This window comes from Scleropages formosus, chromosome 25 (genome assembly GCF_900964775.1).
Source record: "Scleropages formosus chromosome 25, fSclFor1.1, whole genome shotgun sequence".
In the NCBI taxonomy this organism is placed as follows: domain Eukaryota; kingdom Metazoa; phylum Chordata; class Actinopteri; order Osteoglossiformes; family Osteoglossidae; genus Scleropages; species Scleropages formosus.
In genome coordinates, this window is record NC_041830.1 from 7,296,440 (window position 1) to 7,316,477 (window position 20,038).

Consider the following 20,038-nt stretch of genomic DNA (forward strand, 5'->3'; position numbering starts at 1 on the left):
TTGAAAAGCTGAAAATCCAGTTTCTTTTTACACTGCTTTCCAGTAGAGAGCAGTGCAGCACTGCATGCGTGGTCATTTATTACACGTGTTGTAGGAGCTCCTTCTTACAGCTACTGTAGTTGCAGCCAGTATTTTTTAGATTTTTAGTTGTGATTCTAGACCAAAATAAACTTACTTAGCAGCTCAAAACCTCTTTGCCAATATTAGACAGTGCATTTTTATTTAGTATCAGAACAAACCAGAGTTATTAATACAACATGTAAGGAACCAGTACAACCCACACTACATAATCAATGTTTCTACATTGTTCTTTAGTTAAGATATAAGTGGGCTTGTGTCCTGTATACATTATTAGTTGAAAATAATTGTTCTAGTGTCACACAAGTGTTTGAGCTTTTGCCAGCATAAAAAACTGGTGTGATTCAAACTAAAGTAATTAGATGTGATGCCCGAAGCGATGGCACATCAAGTAGACGCAATTATCGAGGCCTTGCAGGTGCACTGCTGAACGATATGGAGCCTGGAAGGCAAATGTTAAATTAAAATTATGACTAAAGGGCAAAGATAGATGGGAGACGGTGACAAAAATGTATGCTCGTATACTCTAATACAGGCACTAACATCTTGTGCCATACCACCGTCACGTGAACCTCATCCCAAACTTTAAAGGTCAGAGGAGAGTGGTTAGGAGATCATGTCCTTAGACAGTGAAATAAAAAAGCATTTTTCCACATTTTCCATGTTTTCCCCTCTGGCATGCCATAATCAGATGATTATGGAGATGGGAATTCCAGCTAAATCTCAAGAAGTGCATGATCTGGACTCCTCCTCAATACCCAACAGGAGCTGACAATAGATTTCCCATGAAGAGATTGAGTTTCCAATCAGTGTCTTACACCATCTCACTCTGTCAGCTCTGGCTGGCAGTCAAGCCTGTGTCTTCATTTGGCATTTCATTTGCAGCTGTATATGTAGCCATGACCACCCCAGGAATCCTTTTTCCTTGGATAGAAAGATGGTGCTGTGCTTTGAAATCAATTCACTATCAATTTATTAATTAGAAGACCCTTTCTCTATGAAAATGAACAAAGGCATTTTCATATTGTTCCCATCTCAACAGTTTCATTTTAAATAAGATAGACTAGCAAATAATTTCACGGAGATTGCACCACCAATATATTAAACATGAATTCTCCAATAATGCAAATTAAATTAGTTTGTAACCAAAGGGGGCAATAATGTCCAACTGAATATGACCAAATTCTTGCAGTCTGTACAGAAAAACTAGTTAGTACAGTCACAAATGGTACGTAAATCTTCAATAAATAGATATCATGAGCAAATTCCTTTAAAACAAATAATAAATCTGTCATGTTATTTTGAAATATATACTTCAAATAAATCAATAAATTATATATATATTTTTTATTCTAATTTTAAAGTGAGGAAAAGCATCAGCTTGTGCTTCTGTACTAAATGCTTGACAATTGTTAGAGCTACAGATTCAAGCCTATTTTTCCCCTCGATGTTAATTTTCCAATCAGCTTCATATCACATCAAATAGAAAGTGCAATCACATTAAATATGTTTTCCATTAGTGCCTTAAATGTAATAACCCTCCAAGCTGGTAGTTAAAATAAATCATTAACCTGCATGGTTTAAATGCATGATCTTGTAGCAATATTTGTAGTAGAGAGACTGTTGATGGGTATGATGATGTTTGCACATTCAGCTCTGCCTATGGAGGTTTACCTTGTTGATTTAATAAATAACTTGAGAAACTCAGATTAGTTATTTTCTTAATTTAAACACCACTGCAAGAACACGGCTTCGCAGCGTACCCATGATTGGAAAAGTACCAAAGATTGAATTGTATTATTAGCTGCATAAATATACATTTTATTTCCTTGTATGTGTGCATATAAACTCAAAGGTGGGGATGTTTGGAATATTCATCTGTTCGCACAAAATACACTCAGCTTATCAGCATGTTCAGGCAAGATATATGTGTCTCACTTGGGTTTCTGTGCCTGCCTGGTAAAGGGTGCAGGATTTAAAATTATTTTACAGTACGCGGTCTCCTCTGTTTTTGTGCGTGTCTGCCCGGCATGCTGCAAAATAAGAACCACCATTTCAAAGCTTTTTCCCTCAGAACAAGCTGAATAGTAAGCATGTAATATGTTCTGTGCATAAGAACAGCAAATGCCACATGTGACATGTTCTGTAAAAACACATAAGTAGTACTTTGAGTTTCCCAGCCATATAAACAGCCTGACATGTCGGGTGTGCTCTGTGGTGTGACATGTCTGAGTGTCACTCAGGGATCTGGGGATGTGAAAACCACATTGATCTGTAAATACATTTCATTGGACTTATGTGGTAAACAGGCAAGATAACAAAAGACAACCACAAACTGGTGTTTAAGACAGGCACGGAGACACAGAGACAACACTGAAAACATGTCTTTTTTGTCACTGTTCACTTTGATTCCTGGGTCTTTACCAGTGAGTCTTTATCGGTGATTTCAAGTAAGCGCAGTGGTTGACATCCTTTCTGGCACCCTAAAAGTGTCTGTGTTCACAGTGTCCCAGTGTTCCTTCATAACATGGGAAACAGCTGCAAAATGTACTGGGGGCAAAGTATACACCCTCTAATTGTGACCCAACGGTGGCAGGTGATGGTCAGCGATATCCAGGGTCATCGGAGGAGATCATTAGGGCCCTGCTACTACACTCCCCAGGCTGAAATTGGGTCTCATTCATCAGTATGTTATTCTGACCTGCCTTTGGCATTTCCTTGGTTAATAAGCAACTAATGTCAGATCATTATTTTAACCTGCCAGTGCTCAGTATGCCTACAGAGAGGCTCCGTGCTACTCCAAAGATTTGGCACTAAGCTACACATTTCTCAGTTGTCTTCCCACTCAATCATAAACTTTCACAAAGTGTGATTTCAGTCTGTGGAAAAAAATGACAGTAATTCCTGCAGTGGTCATGATTCAAGACTGAGCTATTTTCCTGAACAAATATATTTGTCTTTTATACCAAAACTAAAACAGCTGTACTGAACAACAGTTATGTTAAACAAGGAGCTGTGGACAGACAGCAAGAATTTTCCAGTAGGTGCGAACATCTCAGTCTGAAATGGGTTTTTTCAAGCTAAGAAGTTTGTTGCTGAATTTGACCGATGCTTTAGTGACTAAGATATACACAGAACTTGCACACTGTGGAAAAGAACTCAGCCCAAGTCGTGTTACATAATCATTCTTCTACTGCTGCTTCTCTCTCTAGAGACTCCTAGTGTCCCTCCAGCCTTGATGGAGACAAACAACACTCCCGCAGCAAGAAAATGATACTGAAGAGTATAGCACGTCTTAGGGAGAGCCTGTCACACCATCGTATGCTTAATGCAGATCTGTTACAACTGTCTCACACCAGTCAAACAGTAAACAACACAAGGACACCATGTGTTTTATGGTCTCCGTATCAAAGTGTGTGAAATTGCAGCAGTGGCTGTGGATGAATGGAGAGCATGGCAAAAAGAGTTGCAACTTACGTTTTCACATAGGGATCAGAAAAGCCGTTTGCATCCATGGCGGCCAAATGGGCGCAGCGTATGATGCCCACCACCAGGCCGCACTTCTGAGAGTTGTACTTGAGTGAGATCATGATGCGGCCTCGCTCCTCTAGGGATTTGTCATCTGTCTTCTCGATCTGTGGAAATAACACGAGAAACATTAGCCAAGGGGTTGTGTCATTGGCCCCCATCCCCCAGCTCTCTTTCACACAAGTTTACTGTGCCCACTCACCATCAGAGAATAGGAGAAAAATGAAGAGAAGAACATGTAAAAACACACTGGAGAATAAATGTTCATTGCCATCAAATGGGTGAATTCAAAGATTCCAACAAAGACAAAATGCAGGCTTTTAAATCTTGGTAATAAAAGAGTTTGCCTTGAATAATTCATCCTTGAAGCATAAGGCAATAGTGAAAATATATATATAAAAAAGGAAATTCTTTTACTAAGAACTCAAATATTAAATTAAAACAACTCAATAAAACATAAATTAGTTGGCGGAGTTCATAAACTTGGCAAAAGATGTATTCTGCAGAAGCTCTCACATTGCTACAATTTCATGGATTACACTTGTGGGCTTGCATCAGCCATTGACAAGCTTTGTTAAAGAAAAGCCAAGCGATTTTTTCCCCTTTCAACTTACATCTATTACATCTTATTTTGAAAAGTCCATTTTTATTGCCTCCTGTGATGAATGTCAGCATCCCCCTGTCGCACTTCCTCCAGCACTCTCCAGCTCCTGACGCAAGTTTAATAAGCTGTTTTGGCCCTCAGCACATGGAACATCAATGATACCCTTGGTTTCCTGTAGCCCAGTTTAAAAAAAAGGTTTTCAGAGGCTCTTTGGGCTGAAATTGTCAATTGCTGAAGGACGAAAGGCGGTTGGGCGTAGCGTCGGAGGCCAAGCACATAAAACGGGATGATAAAACAGACTTGCGCACCGGCCTCACAGAGAGGCTTTCAAGCCAGTTCATGCTGGCATAAAAAAAGACTAAATAAAAAATAAAACCTATAAATATTGAAAACAAAACCGTTGATGTGAAGGCCTGAACGTGCCTCACCAACCTTTCTGCTGTGTCAAAATTTGCCATTCAGTTTACTGGTTAGCTGCGTAGCAATCGAGAATGGGGGCTGACATTTAGCACGCCATTAGCTGCCCGTTTATGTATGAGTGGGCTGTCTGCGGGTCTCGCAAAAGCTCGGCACCCTGTTCACTTTACATCTCTGTAAAGCCTTCCTTTGCCACCTGTCAAGAGCCCGACCTGCTGCCACCTTACAGTACCTGTGACTCAATGAACCTGTGGCTACAGAAAACCCTGATGAGGAGACAAGAGGAGAAATACTAATTATTTTCAAGTAATGCATAATGCTATTTTATACCCATCTGAAAAATAAGATATCTCACAACAAAAACCCCTGTTCTTCTTTAAACAGCATGGCTTGAATTGGAATGCCTAGCGAATCTGTTATAAAGTAAATGTCATAGAAATAATGGTGGTAAACATAGTGACATATCATACCACCCTCGCTGAAAAGACAATTGTTTTTTTCTCACTCCTCATGTTTGGGTCTATTATGTTTCTTTCTGCCTTGGTTTCTATCAGTGTGGCTGGCTCTGAGGTGAATCTCACCATTCCTCTCTTCAGATTATTAGCCCTCTCAGGCATAAAACTGACATTATTGTAGGTCTTCAGGCACCATCACACGTACTGTCAAAAGCTTCATCTTGTCAAAGTGGCTCTATTGAGATTTACTGTCACTGCAGAAGAACTGATGCATAATGCCCATCCAACAGAGAACAATTAAAACAACCCAATACCATAACAAAATTATTAAACTCTTTTTTAAAAAAACACTTCCAGCTTCAGCTCTTTACCCATAGGACACTTGTGGCATTGAAAATTTGCCTCTGTATTTCAAGATCTTTCCTAGAAGTATACTCAATAAAAAAATAGTTTCCCATTCACCTGTAGTGCTTAATACACCCCCCAGAAAACGTGTGTGTTTGTGTGTGCATATGAAATACTCAAATACTAATCAAAATACTTTATTCTCTTAAAGTGAGAGTGCTCAGAAGCAGCACAACTTCATTGAGATGTTGCTAGTAGAGAGGTAGTGTAAGAGAGACAGCTATTTTCATTCTAAAAGTCCCTGCTGTCTGCTGATACCCTGAGGGTCTTGGAAAACCACGGCTTCTGCAGTCTGATCTATGAAGTCAAACATTATCCACATGGCACTTTACATTCAGCACAGGCAAACCATACCGCTTGCTTTTTCTTTGATTCTTTCTGACTATGCACATGTTTTCTTATGCTGTGTACATTTTGTAAATGCACTTTGCAAACATTTTTACTTTAGTCAACACTTGACAATGTTTTTCTATTCTCTGCAACATTGTAACATTTCTTTTTATCTTCCACTCAGAAGATAAGTTTTCACTGCTGCTTCAGGCCCTTGGCTTTGCTCTTCGGTGTTTGAGTTTTTTTGTCAAAGTAACAGCCCATTCCTGAGAGGCCAATAAAACTCAACAAGTGGTACAAGCGTCTTCAGATATACACACCGTAAACACAGAACTTTGAAATAATGTAGATGCTACTACAACTGTAGAAAAATGATTAACCAATGGAACTAGATGAACCAAACACAAGTTTTTTGGCAGAAAAAGGTAAAATATTTAAGTAATAAATACTGAAATGTTATTGACAAGTATCCATTCCAGTTATAGTAACCTCATCTAAAAAGTGGAGTGCTCATTATACAGACAGTTCTGACATGCAACAGTCACAGATTTCCTCTCCTTGAGATTTTCAACATTAAAAGGATGGGCTGGTGGATGTCCTCTTGTTCAGTGGTCCCAGTCTGCAGCATGCAGGATGTCATGTAACAAGGCAGGAGTATGACTTCTGTCATCAATCCAGGGTAAGGTGACTGAGTGAGAGAGGCTTGGAGAGACTCTTAATGAAACCTGGCAGGAGATCTCTAATTACCAAGGGAAGGAGATGTATATCTTGCACATGCAGCCCTCTAATTCGATGGAACTGAGAAAACCAGTGACCACAGTAGGACAATATGTTGTTCAGCTGACCTCTTGTTTTGAAGGTTCTATTTAAATTGTGAGGATAGCAAGAAGGAAAAAAGCAAACAATAGAACCCATGTTGTGGAAACCAGAAAACAGGTCAGCATGAAATTGATGGAATACAATCATAAAAGATATTAAAGATAATTTTGTCTAATCTTGCTTGCTCCTCTACAATAAAAGTAGTTCAAAGTTCTTAGGCAAACCTTATAACAAGATTCTCCTGTAACAATAGCACCCGGTGTATTTATGTAACATTAAATTCAGTTATAATTAGCATGAATTAATAAAAACAATAACAAAGATGTACAGGGAAGTGATGGATAGCATCCAAAATGATTGACACTGATACTCAAAAATCACAAAGCATTCATTTTGGACAGTTTGTTGTTGTGCTATGTATTATATTGCTTTTACACTACAATGCTAATGTAGCCATGTGACGCTAAGAGCTGACATTGAATTCATGGCACTTAACAAGCCATATGATTATTCAGTCGTAGATACTTAAATAAGCCCAATAATAGCAATATAACTTCCTAATTACATTTTATAAAGGAGCTGGACAAGAAATTAAATGATGAAGTTGATAGCAGCTTAAAGGTAAAATAATTTTGGTTGGAGGATGAATAATTATTTAAATGAAAATGTTTGCACAGAGCAAGTAAAATTGTTTCCCTCTAATAAAATGACTATAATGTTCAGTCTCACATGAACTTAATTCAGCTATAAAATAAGATGTGTTTTATTATTTTCTCTAAAATCACTTGAGATGAATATTTGACAACAATTATGTTTGTGGGGGTAGTAGCTCCAGGGCCCACTAATATACCCTCTTAATTGTTGCATACACTTCTTCGTGACTGTCTAAAATGAATTCTTCCAAGGTAACAAAATATGAAAGTGAGGGAAAGGACTTAGAAGATTAAAAATACATCAAAATATCGCTGTAGGGACACGGCTCCCAGACTGTGGTGACATCCCCACCCCACCAAGTAGACTTACAGGTAGCTGTTTCTCCAGGCAGTTGTTGAAGTTTTTTGTCTGGTTGGGCTTGAGCTTCTTCAGGGGGATACGTGTTTCTCCAATGAACTCATTGTGCCGGAACTTGTCCTCATCACATACTGAAATCCTGGGAGAGCAGGAGATTCAGGGGAGTGAAGAAAAAAGGAGTTAGAGCATGAGAGTGAAGAAATGGAAAAGTTGTACGGCAAAGAATGAAAAGACAGGAAACTGGGTAGATGGCAAACTGAAAACTGTTCGTATGGTGGGTAGCAGGTAACAGTTGGACCGTGTCCATGGTTCTGTTGAGTAGAAGGTTTTGCTTCAGTTGTGTTACTTTGTTTCCCCTCTCTGTCAATCCAAGAATTCCCTGCTGCGCCGCTGTGAAAGACATCTAAAGAGCGGCTGGCTAAAGAGAACACAGGGCTGAAAGCTATCAAAAATACAGCAGTACTGAAGGAAGCTGCTGGATGAAGACTCGTCGTGTTGTCCAACAAGGTAGAAAAAGTTCTCAAAACCATCAAGAAACATTCTCCAGATCCCATTGACTGTGAAAAGCACAACAGCCCTCCTGACATTCAAACAACTTAGAGGTCACCTTTTTCTAGCCTTTCCTGGATTTCATTTAGCTTACTAATGAGAACCTTTTGAAAGTAAGAAGACAATGCTTTTGAAAGGCTCCAGAGGAAGCACTTTGTGTTGAAAGGAATACACACACTAGATGAGGAGCACGGCCACTCTACATTCCCACTATGACATTCATTGTAAGCATATTCCAATTTGCTTTAACCTCTGCTCTATGTGAAATTGTTCTTTTTTGATCATGGCTTGGCATAATAACTGAAATATCAATATGTAGAGAACTATTGATAGGGATAGCTGGTAGAGTAGTGGTTAGAGCTACTACCTTTAGATCCAAAGGCTGCAGGTTTGATTCCCACCTCTGCCTGTAGTACCCTTGAGCAAGGTATTTACCTTAAATTGCTCCAGTGAAGTTTACCCGGGTGTATAAATGCGTAAATAATTCTAAGTACCTTAACATTTTAAGTCAGTCTGGAGAAAAGCATCAGATAAATGAGTAAACGTAGAGAAAACAATATTTTTCAATTTTAGCAACACACTGTATAATTTATAAATATGTTTGGCTTGAGGAAGGCATCTTTAACAGTACAGCAGTGTTGTCAACGTGACCCATGGAGAGGCAGTACAAATTTAACAATTTAAAAGAAAAGAAAAACAGATAATTGATTTACTGCTAGAAAAGTTTTCCCGTTTTCAGTAGTCATGGGCTTGTGAACAGACTCCTCTCTGTAGTGAAATTGACGGTGTCAGACAATGGACTCATCTGAAGTGCTTTTCCTGTCTCTACACTGCTTTCTAGAAACAGAGATAGACCTTGCATATGGAAATACAATTTACCTGTTCTCAGTTCTCCATCTGATGTGAAAACAGCAGCTGTTTATGAGTCATAAGTAATGACTTAGACTCTCAAAAGGTGCCTTCTTGGCATAGACCTACAGTTAATTTGCCTTTATAGGTATCACATCTATCAATATGACAAAATGTACAGTTAGAGAAGCTGCAGATTTCCCTGACTCAGTAAATAAGTTTGAAACATGAAAGTATGTATTGCTGTTGTGCTACAGAGAGAAAGGAGATATAGGACCTTTAGTCTAGTTTTTTGGATTCTAAGTCTTACTTACATCTTAACACATTATGCATAAGCCTTCTGAAATCCTCATTTCAAATTTTATTTGCAAGACACCAGATCATTCTTGTTTTGTGCATAATTTATTTCATTACAAGGTCCAGATATTGCTTTCTTATTCTTTCCCAACAGTATCATGTCCAATTTACATATATTTGGCTTCAGTAATCCAACATAAATAAAATACTGGGTTCACTGGAGATTCCTGTTAATAATTCATCATAGCACCTTCTTTTGCAAATCTTTTGTTTTTGAGTGATTTTTGAGCATGACTACTTTTTAAACACAAATGACGTAGGGCATATAAGCAGGACTGTACTCTGAGACCATTTGATGGGAAGGCTACGAAAGAGAGAAGTAATCATGACCACGAAATTGTATTCAAAGTATCAAAAAAGATTTTGGATTTCATTATTTTATGTTTTACCCAAAAGATATATACTCAAAATACATCCAAAGAACAGATATTTCTTTTTAAAGCAACAAAAAACATAATTTCTTCTGTAATTGAAACTGGACCGCCTCAAGTCTAAGCCTTATTTCATTCTCCTGTTACAGGAAATAAGAAATTGAAGTAGGACAGCATCCTGCACATAAATACAATCTTGAATCTCCTGATTTGTCTGGACTTTGAATAATACCCTACCTGAAATTCTGAACAGACACTTATCTCTACACAAATAATATTCAAAAAAACATCCTTTGAAATGCTAAAAAAAAATTATTTTATTTTCTTTTGCCTAAAACCTGGAGTGTAATAATGAAAATCCTTAAAACTGCAAAACAAATTTGCAGAAGTTATGGGTGGGATCAACATCTGCAAGATTAGTAAGGCAATCACCGCCAGGGTCTCAGCTTTCTGAAACGTTAGCTTTAAAATCTAAACTGTGATTTGGAGAGGAGTTAACCTGATAGTAGACAGTAGGTCAGAGATGGACTCACACATCCCCAGGGTCAGCACCAGCCCCGTCCCTCTCATCAATAGTAAACGAAAAAAAAGAAAAAAGAAAAAAAGTCTCCCAGACTTCAATTCCCACATTACTCCATGAACCACTCTCCATTACATTGTCATGCCATGAGGCTGAGGCTGGATTTGGACATTCACCTGTACGCTTCAGCTGAGGTTTGGTACCACCCATCCCCTCCAGCATGTGTGAATGTAATTGTCTCCTCTGTGGTCAGTGTCCCCTACCCCCTCCCTGCACTTATCGGGCTGCAGCCAGTCTTCTGAAATTACACGCACGCGCTGAACCCGAGTCCCCTGGGCTCCCTAGAGAGTGCTGCAATTTATATGTATACCATCTTCATCTCAAGCGCTGACTGAAACTCATAGCTGCACTGGCTCAAATCAGATTCAGCAGGTTTCACTTCATGGCCACAAAAACCTGTCACTCTCCTTCAGTTAGAAACCAGGTTTACTGCAGTGATTTTACAAAATACCATGCTTCATTACTCATAGTACAGTGAAGGCCCTTCTTAAGGCTGCAAAGGTTTGAAAGCATGCACACATGACTTTAGAAAAAAACAGAAATCATGTTAAATATAAAAATATCAATTGCAAAACTACAACTTCAAACAACACACACAAGTTCAAGTTACAGTTCACATCTTACTTAATCATAAGACTGGATTTCAGTATGCCAAGCAGGGGTTTACGATGCTTGCATCCTTACATAGTAACCAGTTCTTGAGTTTACTAAGCATAATGTTGCAATAAATTCCATTTACACAAATATAAGTAGTATTTCTCTCACATTCACAAGCCTTTTTACATTTTATGTATAAAGAAACTTCAATATTAATACTAATATTAAAAATGTAAAACTTTATTGGCAGTAGCTTGATAATGTAAATTCTACTGTAATAAAATGGATCAGTATGCTGTTTTATTACACCCTCTACAATTCCGAGTTGAAGAGTATGAAGATTTCAATACTTACAACCACTGTTTTGTAATACATGATGATTGTATATGGAATTTCAAATATATAATGGTGACTGCTACAGACTTTCCTCAGACAAAAAGCATAATTCCGACCTGAAGATGTGCTTATAAAGAGAATTTTCATAAAAGGAAATATTTCATTCATTACTATTGACATTGAAAAAACTGAAAGTGGACTGAATGGCTGCTGTGCTATGGTAACTATGAGGTGTCATGCATGATCTGTCAATAATGAAGAGGTCAAGATGGAAGTTTACAGAAGAGGAGATATATGTGATACAGTTTACTTTCTACTTTATCATAAAGTGTTTTCAGAAGCCTCTTTTCAGTGTGCTATATAAAACTAAAAAACTAATTATTATTACTAGAGCAATATGTAACTACTCAATTATTGTAATCACTCATAGTGTTTGTAATCCCTCTCCTGAGCTATTCCTAAAGTTCCACTTGTGATAAAAGAATAGTACTATAAATTAAATCATACAAGCATTTATAATGATATTGTCTTTCAAGAAAATTCTGTGTTTTATAACTTCATGTTTTACTTAAGGATTTATTTTGCTTTTTCAACTTTTAGCACTAAAACGTTCTTTAGGGCACATTGTTATTACAAATGATGAAGGGTCACCAGATTTCTGAGACGGGAAAAGCAAACCCCACAGGGATCCTCTTCACGTTGTGTGGTGCTTCACATGACATCACCAGGGCGTGTATTTTGAACCGAAATGTCTGTACTCATAAGGCATTTCTTGTGAGAGTCTACAGTTCGTTATGTGAATTTCTGGGTACAAATTACATTTAGTTTTAATTCAGAATTCTTGTAAAAGGAGCCTGCTTTATAAGAGGGAAACCTGTACATTTTTTGTTTAGTTCATTTAGGATATTAGTGGAATATGTTCTATTTTTATGATGTCATGTTGACCATTAACTTCAGTCCCTCTGAAGAACATAGTAAGTGAGCCAAAAAAACCCCCACAATAACAGTAACAATACATTTAGTATACTCTAGAGGGACTTCAGGAGCATTACTGTTATTATCCGTATTTCAAAATAATATAATCGATTGTGCTGGGGTGCATGTATACTGCTTCACTCATGCCCATAGTGCCAGTGATGGCCTCGGAAAAGTAATCAAATATTGTTCTCCAGAGATTACCTCATACATTACCTTAAGAAAGCACCATCTTCCTCAGCAGAGCACTGAGAACATTTCAAGGTAGCTGCTGAAACTGAAAAGATAACCAGCCCTGTGCTGAAGCAATTTGCCTCTCAAATACATTAGACTTGTAAAGCTGTAGAAGACCAAGGGTTACCATAAGACCATTATTAACTGCCATACAGATATCTCATTTATTTTCTCTAGCTGTAACATATGTGTTACTTGGTCAAAAACTGGGCTAAAACAAGATTATCTTTGAAAAACAATTAATATGCAAATTACTCATGAATAAATAGAGTGAATGAATCAGTGGAAGAGTTGAGGGTTACAGCAGATTCGCAAATCCCTGGCAGGGCCAACTAGCCAAAAGATAATTATATTGTGTTAAAAGTCACAAAATTTGATTGGCTCTCATACTGGAGGAGTGGGAAACACAAGATACTCTCTCCATCCTTCATGTAACCCTGCCACTCAAAAAGCCTCATTTTAATTAGTCAAAGCAAATTAAATTAATTGAGGACAGTGTATGGGCAAATTATCTTTAATAACAAAATATTACATGAAACTATAAATTTTGCATTATAAAAGAGGCACTGGTCAGTGGCAATGGGGTTCAAGCACTGTTATGACACAGGAAAGGGATTGAAAATACAATAATGCAACACAAACAGATGTGACAAAATTGTTGCTTCGTATGACAATTATGTTCAAAACTTGAAAATAGTTTTATTATTTACATTTCTTCCATGCACAAGGAAAACTGTGTGTAAAAAAGTACAAAGCTGATAGGTTTTACTAATACACTAAAGCAAAGCAATTATAATTAAAAGCCTTTGGAAAGAAAGCAGCGTAACTTTAAAGAGAGCTCTTAAAGGCATCGACGAGACAGGCTGGGAAAGTTTGCCATTTTTCCCGCTAACTTCCTACTTCTACTTTTGACTGCCGGTTGGTCCTTTCCCAATTAATCTGTCATTCTGATGTTCACTTGAAACACTTCTGGTGTGGAAGGTATGAGTGAATATTTCATAATGAGGAAACACAAACGACAGCAGGAGCCGTTCACTGTCGTGGTATGCAGTGGGACATGAAGCAGAGAGTTGGAGCATTTTGCTTTCAGCTTCACCTAACGGAAGGAGACTGATGGATCATTTAGTCTGTCTTTGAGCAGTTTTTCCCTTTGTATTTATTAGTCCGATGCAATGAGCTTAAGAAGGAGAATTAAACATTTCATGCTTTTAGACAATATAAAAACTCAACATCTCTTTTGTGCAAATTAATTTAGTTTCAGATGAAGTGAGTAGTCATTGTTAAGGAATGCACTGCCATGACGTGTTTGCTTGGGAAAAACAGACATGCAGACTGAATAATGAAGTTAATGGCCACTCGATCGCTGAGATCATCTACCCACACAAAGTAAAGCAGCATAAAGAAAGCAACTGTTACGGGACTTCTCAGCAAGATCACGCGCTGTACGAAACACTGAGGACACTAATATGACTAAGCTAGAAATCAATGATGAGGCCGCTGAAGTCATCATTGTTGACAGTTATGATATGTCTGAGAAGAGAATTACATTACCCAGCTCCCTGGACCCCACATTAAATCAGCTCTGAGCCATCGAGGACTTTCTTTCACAGGAACACCACATAACAGGCAGGCTCACAAAGCCACCAATAGTACATGTTATCAAATTAGTCAGATGCAGGAAATGACGAGGGCATTTGGTCGATCTATAACGTATGCAGGCTTGGGGCAGCACTTGTATTTTAGCATGACGAAACTTCATGTGGGTGCAGTCCATCCCATAAAAACGCATTTTTATGAAAAGCGAGTCATGTAGCTGACAATTTTAGGCATTTACTTGATCAAATCTTTCACACAGTATAGGAACTATGGATCTAGTAAAGCCTTTGATCCACTTTAATCAAAATGCTACCCAGTGACCTCGCTAGCACTTTCCGCATTGGACGATTTCAGCGAATGCAATCTGGATTAATAAGGACTTAAAGGTACACAGAACTGGAATGTAAAACTAAGTGATAACTGTACTGTAAGTAGTATCCACTCGCAGAACTGGCAAAAAGAAGGCAACCCAGAGACTCCTCCAAGCCCCTGCAGCTCTCATGCTCTGTGTGCTGAGGCCCAGTTTTTCCATCACAACCAAAATCCATTAGCAAAATATGTTGTTTTTCCTTTCGAGTCCAAAACATGCTAAACAAACACTGATCTTCAACATGTTTCTCTAACCATTTCCCAGGGAAAATGTTTGACCCTACCCAGTTCAACCAGGGAAAAGGCTGCACTGCAGGGGGAGAACAATGCCGCTAAAGCATACCGTGTTCATTAGAGATACAAAGGGGTTCATATGAGGCAAATGTGTTTCCCACCTTATTTTCACCTTAACTTGAACCATGCCACTGAAAACTTTAATTCTTCTCATTTTATTAGGAGCTATATGCAGTAAACACAGCTGTTGTTTCAGAGGAGGTAACCAGCTTGTGCAGTCACTCTTCATCATGTTGTTCAACAGCAACAGGACAGAAACTTTTTGTGTACAGCAATAGGAAATCCTGCTATCATGTAGCATTCATTGTTATGTCACTCAAAAATTACGTGTTTATGACTTCTACTTTACTTACTTTTGTCTATTCTTTCTATAAGGTGTTTATTTGCATAACTGATAAGAGCTGTTCTGAAGTCAAACCTAACAATGGAGGCTTCTGTTTCCATAGAAACGGAGCGAGACAGCTGAAAGAACCTCCTGGGTAAACGCCTTGTGAATCATCAGGTGGGTCCCTCCTTAATCAACATGCCACTCACGCACGCACCCACACTGGTCGCGACTGTACAGGAGACCACTTCAGGCTGACATCTTTGCTGCCTTCACTTTGTTTCATCTACAAATTACGTACGTAGCTTTTTGTTCTCTCCTAATGGGCTCCTCGAGTTTCACTGTTTCTCTGCAAACTCTCATTCAGTATTCAGACATGTACTGCAAAACTTCAGGTACATTTCAACAAAGCAACTGTCTGTTCTTATTTGAAGACCAGAACACATTAGCTTTGCACACGAATAGACAAGTTATAGAAAATAGTCTGCCTATTGCAAGATGGAATGAGCCTCATCGGGAAACCACAACAAAATTCTAACTTCTCTAAATTCCAAAATTTCTTAACTTCCATAACCAATAAACAAACATATGGATAAAAGTGTAAACTAAGCAACACATAACTGTACAATAATGAAAGTAGCTTGATCCTTAGTTTTTTTTACTTATAAAATCAGTTTAATTATACAGGTGGTCCCCGATTTATGATGGGGGTTACTTTCCGCGAAAATTTCCATCATAAGTCGAAAATGCATTTAATACACCTCTGCGTGGCAGACTGGGAGATGTGGATCACTGCCGCTGCCCAGCATCACGAGGGAATATTGCGCCGCATATCGCTTGCCCGGGAAAAAAAATCAAAATTCAAAGTACGGTTTCTACTCAATGTCTATCGCCAACTCACCACCGTAAAGTCGGAAAAATTGTAAGTCGAACCATCATATATCAGGGACCACCTGTATTTGCTGTGTCCAGTCAAAGATGACCATGAATGGAAAATTACAAATTAAGAGGGTGCTTTCTCCTGAAGTGCAGTGTAACGGTAATACAGTATGTGCAAAATGTTGAAATAATGAAACGAAAAATGAACTAAATGTACACTACAGGATGACGTGACAAAAAAGCACATAAATAAATTCTATCACACTAAGCATCGGGTTCAATTCTGGATTAGGCACTGTCGGAACAATGTCTAGAGTCTATATAATTTTTTAGAGCCTATGAAAGAAGGAAGATTTAAAAAATCTGAAAACAAAGAACATACAGAAGAAAAAGGATTGTGAGACAGAAACTAAAACCTCAAAATTACATTTCAAAAATATAATTCCGGGAAATTCTCTTTTCTGCAAAGTCTTCAATAATCTCTTCAAAATTCGTGACAACTCTAGGTGACCCAAATCAATAATCATACACTACCTAGTGGCTGTGCTAGAAACTAGAAGTACCAAAGTGACGGTCACTCAACTCGCTCCATTAATCAGGTGGTTTAGCATTAATCGATTAAAGTGCATAATGTAAACTGATGCAATTTGACTTGTACTTACCTCTTTTTTGCACATTTTGGAGTGAAAGTGCCAAGGGCTTATGAACGTGAAACTACAAAATCCAACCCTGATCATACCTAACAATTCCTCTGTGCCTTGGACAGTCATTCGGTCTCGTCTCATATGACAAACGACTCTCAACAACAGTTTTAGTGCTTGAACTACACACAAATATGCCACCGGAGGATGGGAAAAAAGCTTTCCAGCTACACTGTTTTTCCATTGTGCATAAACAGAGCAGAGACTGTTGATCACCATCTGCCCTCATAGATTTCTCTCCTTCTCCTTCTCTGTCTCCCTTTGTTTAAAATATAAAAACAGTGAGCTGGATGTCGACCAGCTGAATCCCACAAGCTGTGGCTGATCTCAACTTCAACTCGAAGACACAACAGCATCCATGTAATGGGAGGGCAAGTCTCATTTACACTGGGGTATGTTAACAAAAAATGGAGACCTTTTACTTCATGCCAGGCATAACAGACTTCATGAACTGCTTAACGACAGGAGTCGCCATGGGCTGTTTTACTGATTCAAATCATCCAGTCGCCGGCAGCACTTGACAATTTACACCAGTCACAGATTCAGGGTGTTGCTCTTTCTCATCGTTGCTTCTTAATGAAAAAGCACGAGCACAAAAACATCCGACATTCGCAATCCTAAGAGAGTTGTCTCTTTTTGTTTTTCCTCTCATATGGACCTTAGTATTGTTGGCAACATATCTTTAAATGTGGTATGCCTAGTATCAAATGATTTCAATTTTTGCTTGTATTTTACAATGCATCTGTCTGTTGCCATGACAGATGCTCTGGAATTGCGGAGCTGACAGCCGAGCCCCTGTGAACACAGGAAGCCAAACGCAGACCTAGGGATCATTCAAATTAATCCCCTATGTGATCTGACTTTCCCACCAGGACCCTACAGGGTAGGAGACTCACTGGTGTGTGTTCAACCACCACCACTACAGGAGTAGGTTAGTGTAGTTAAACTGCACAAGAACTACTAAAATCATAACTGTTCTCTATACACTTAGAAAAATATGCTTGACATGCTAAAGAACAGTAATTCAGTAATGCGAAAAGGTAATTATAACCCCATGATCACAATAAATAGAAGAAAAGTGTTTTTTTTTTTGGTCTCAGTATGGCCCATAGTGCAGAGTTGCCTGTTGTATTTTGGTAGAATGCCTGGTTCAAATACCATTACCAAGTGCAGAAGGTTAAATGAAAGTTCAAACATGCTGAAATTAAAAACCTAGTTTACAGTGTTACATACAGTGCATGTATTCTATAAATCTACATGCAAATAGTTTTCTTCCTGTTATACTCGTGTGACTGATCAGTGAAACTATGAAACTCTTGATAGCAAACACATTTAGTGATCCTGTAAAATACCTTGGGGTGAGAAATAAAGAGAAGACAGAGACAATGGATTATACTGCCAGTATAAGAATTTATGGTACACTCATATCGTACTGGCTTTAAAAATAGCCCCGTATTCTCTTTCCATTGGATGATTCTTTTTTTGACATAACGATGTGTTTAATGGAAAATCTGACCGACTTTTACAACCAACAGTGTTTTAATGGGCTTGCAGTTGTACTGTAAAATATGAGTGTACAAACTTTGTTTTCTCACCGTATGTATACACAGGAAAAATGCATGTTTTCCAGGGGAGTTGTTAGCCAATAGCCAGATAAATTACCTGAGAGTTTTGCGGACCATATCCTCATCAGTGATGCCATAGTAAGTCAAGGTCTCGCTCCAGACAGGGTTGAGGGTGTTACGCAGGGTCTTGGTGCGGAGTTTGTTGGCCTGGAGGAGAAAGGACAAAGATGGTATCATTGAAAGGAGTGTAGCAGCTTAAATAAATGATCTGTATGGGGCATTACTACACAACAGCTGCTCAGCAGGATGGAGGACAGATGTGGATCAAAGGCTGAGCTGGTCTGTGAAGGAGCCTCCTCTGTTTTGATGTACAGAGACGATTTTGAAAATGGCGAGAGCTCTCCTTTTGGAGAATAATTGCATAGATGTACTAAATTAAGTCATACCTCATTTAATCCAGAGAGCAAACTGGAAACCATATATTTGTTTTATGCTTGTCCCCATACAAGAACTGAGTAAACCTGTTGGATCTGATTTTCATGCATTTAATTGCTGCTCATGATATGAGCATCACAATGTAAGCAGTGGGGAAAAAGTGTCACATTAAAACATGACAGGAGCCCAACTAAGGGGAATTATTAATCAAGGCAAAAACCATTTTATATTTTATAACTCAAAACATCTATAAAACCACAAATTTTGTATTAATAGCATCTTGGGAAATACATTCCAAATGCTTATTAGCACTTCATGCATTGCATGTAGACATAGTCTTAATTGTTCTTATATATCACAACTCAAACACAATTCTTCGACAGTACACTTTTAGAACAGATAAAATATATACTGTATATATATTCAGAATCACCAGTTTTTATTTTCTTTATTTCTTGTTTCTTTTTAATCTCAACAGGAAGTGAAACGAGCAGGTGCGTTTTTAATGTAACTTGATGCACTGCAGCTTATTGCTGTACATGAATTCAGTCAGAGGATGATTATTAAGTCCTTAGATTAGAAGTCCTTGTAAGGATTAAATACATCAGGTGTAGAATAAAGCCAAATTCCTGGGACAGATGATATGAGGGAGCAAGAAGAAGAGAGTACTTAAGCCTGGGTCATCATGTGCATACCCCAGCTACAAAGATGATGCCACAGTTATTATTAGGGAAGCCAGATGGTGTCACCTTTTTTCTGAAGTGCTTCATTTCTTAGTTCACGACACACATACCTTGCTGGCCCCAGGCAGCAGGTGCACTTTGACATAGGGGTCTGATAGTCCATTATGATCCATTGGTTTGAGTCCCTAAAGGAGAAAGACAAAGAAAACATATACAGTAGAAATGATACTGTGACCCTTATGGGAAACACAATTATGACAGAGATGCTGACATTAACGCATCCTCCATACACGTACCAAACTCTTCAAATGACACACACTGGGAGAGACATTCAGTCCAAAATTTAAGACTGTGCAGAACTGCTGAACCTCTTGCTCTGAATGCCATCCCCTGATGGTATCTCCACTATTTCTGGATCTAATGTTAGGGTTTCTGCAGATCAGATACAAGTGCTTAGGCAAAACTGGTCTTCTTGATCCACACAAGTGAGGATGGTCCCCTTTTTTACAGCCAACTAGTTAGCTTAATAATATCATGTACAAGTTACTGAAAGTCTGTTGCTTAAGAAATCACACAACAAGATCTTTGTTTTAGGTGACACTTGTTGAAGAAAGCATGACTCCATCACATTTACTCACTTTTAGCCTCTATTGGAAAAGGTGTAAGTGATTTAAGAAGCTTTTCAAGTGTCGTTTC

At 38.4% G+C, this 20,038-nt stretch overlaps 1 protein-coding gene across 1 annotated transcript in view; it reads right to left on the reverse strand.

Annotated features, from left to right (window-relative positions):
- The window catches only part of LOC108928060 (double C2-like domain-containing protein beta), a 75,501-nt gene that overhangs the window by 5,904 nt on the left and 49,559 nt on the right, over positions 1–20,038 (reverse strand). Inside the window, exons 3-6 of the mRNA XM_018741829.2 lie at positions 19,453–19,527; positions 18,322–18,431; positions 7,660–7,786; positions 3,556–3,713 (exon numbers count right to left, since the gene is read on the reverse strand). Coding sequence (XP_018597345.1) covers positions 3,556–3,713; positions 7,660–7,786; positions 18,322–18,431; positions 19,453–19,527 — 470 coding nt within the window. The remainder of the gene's footprint in view (positions 1–3,555; positions 3,714–7,659; positions 7,787–18,321; positions 18,432–19,452; positions 19,528–20,038) is intronic.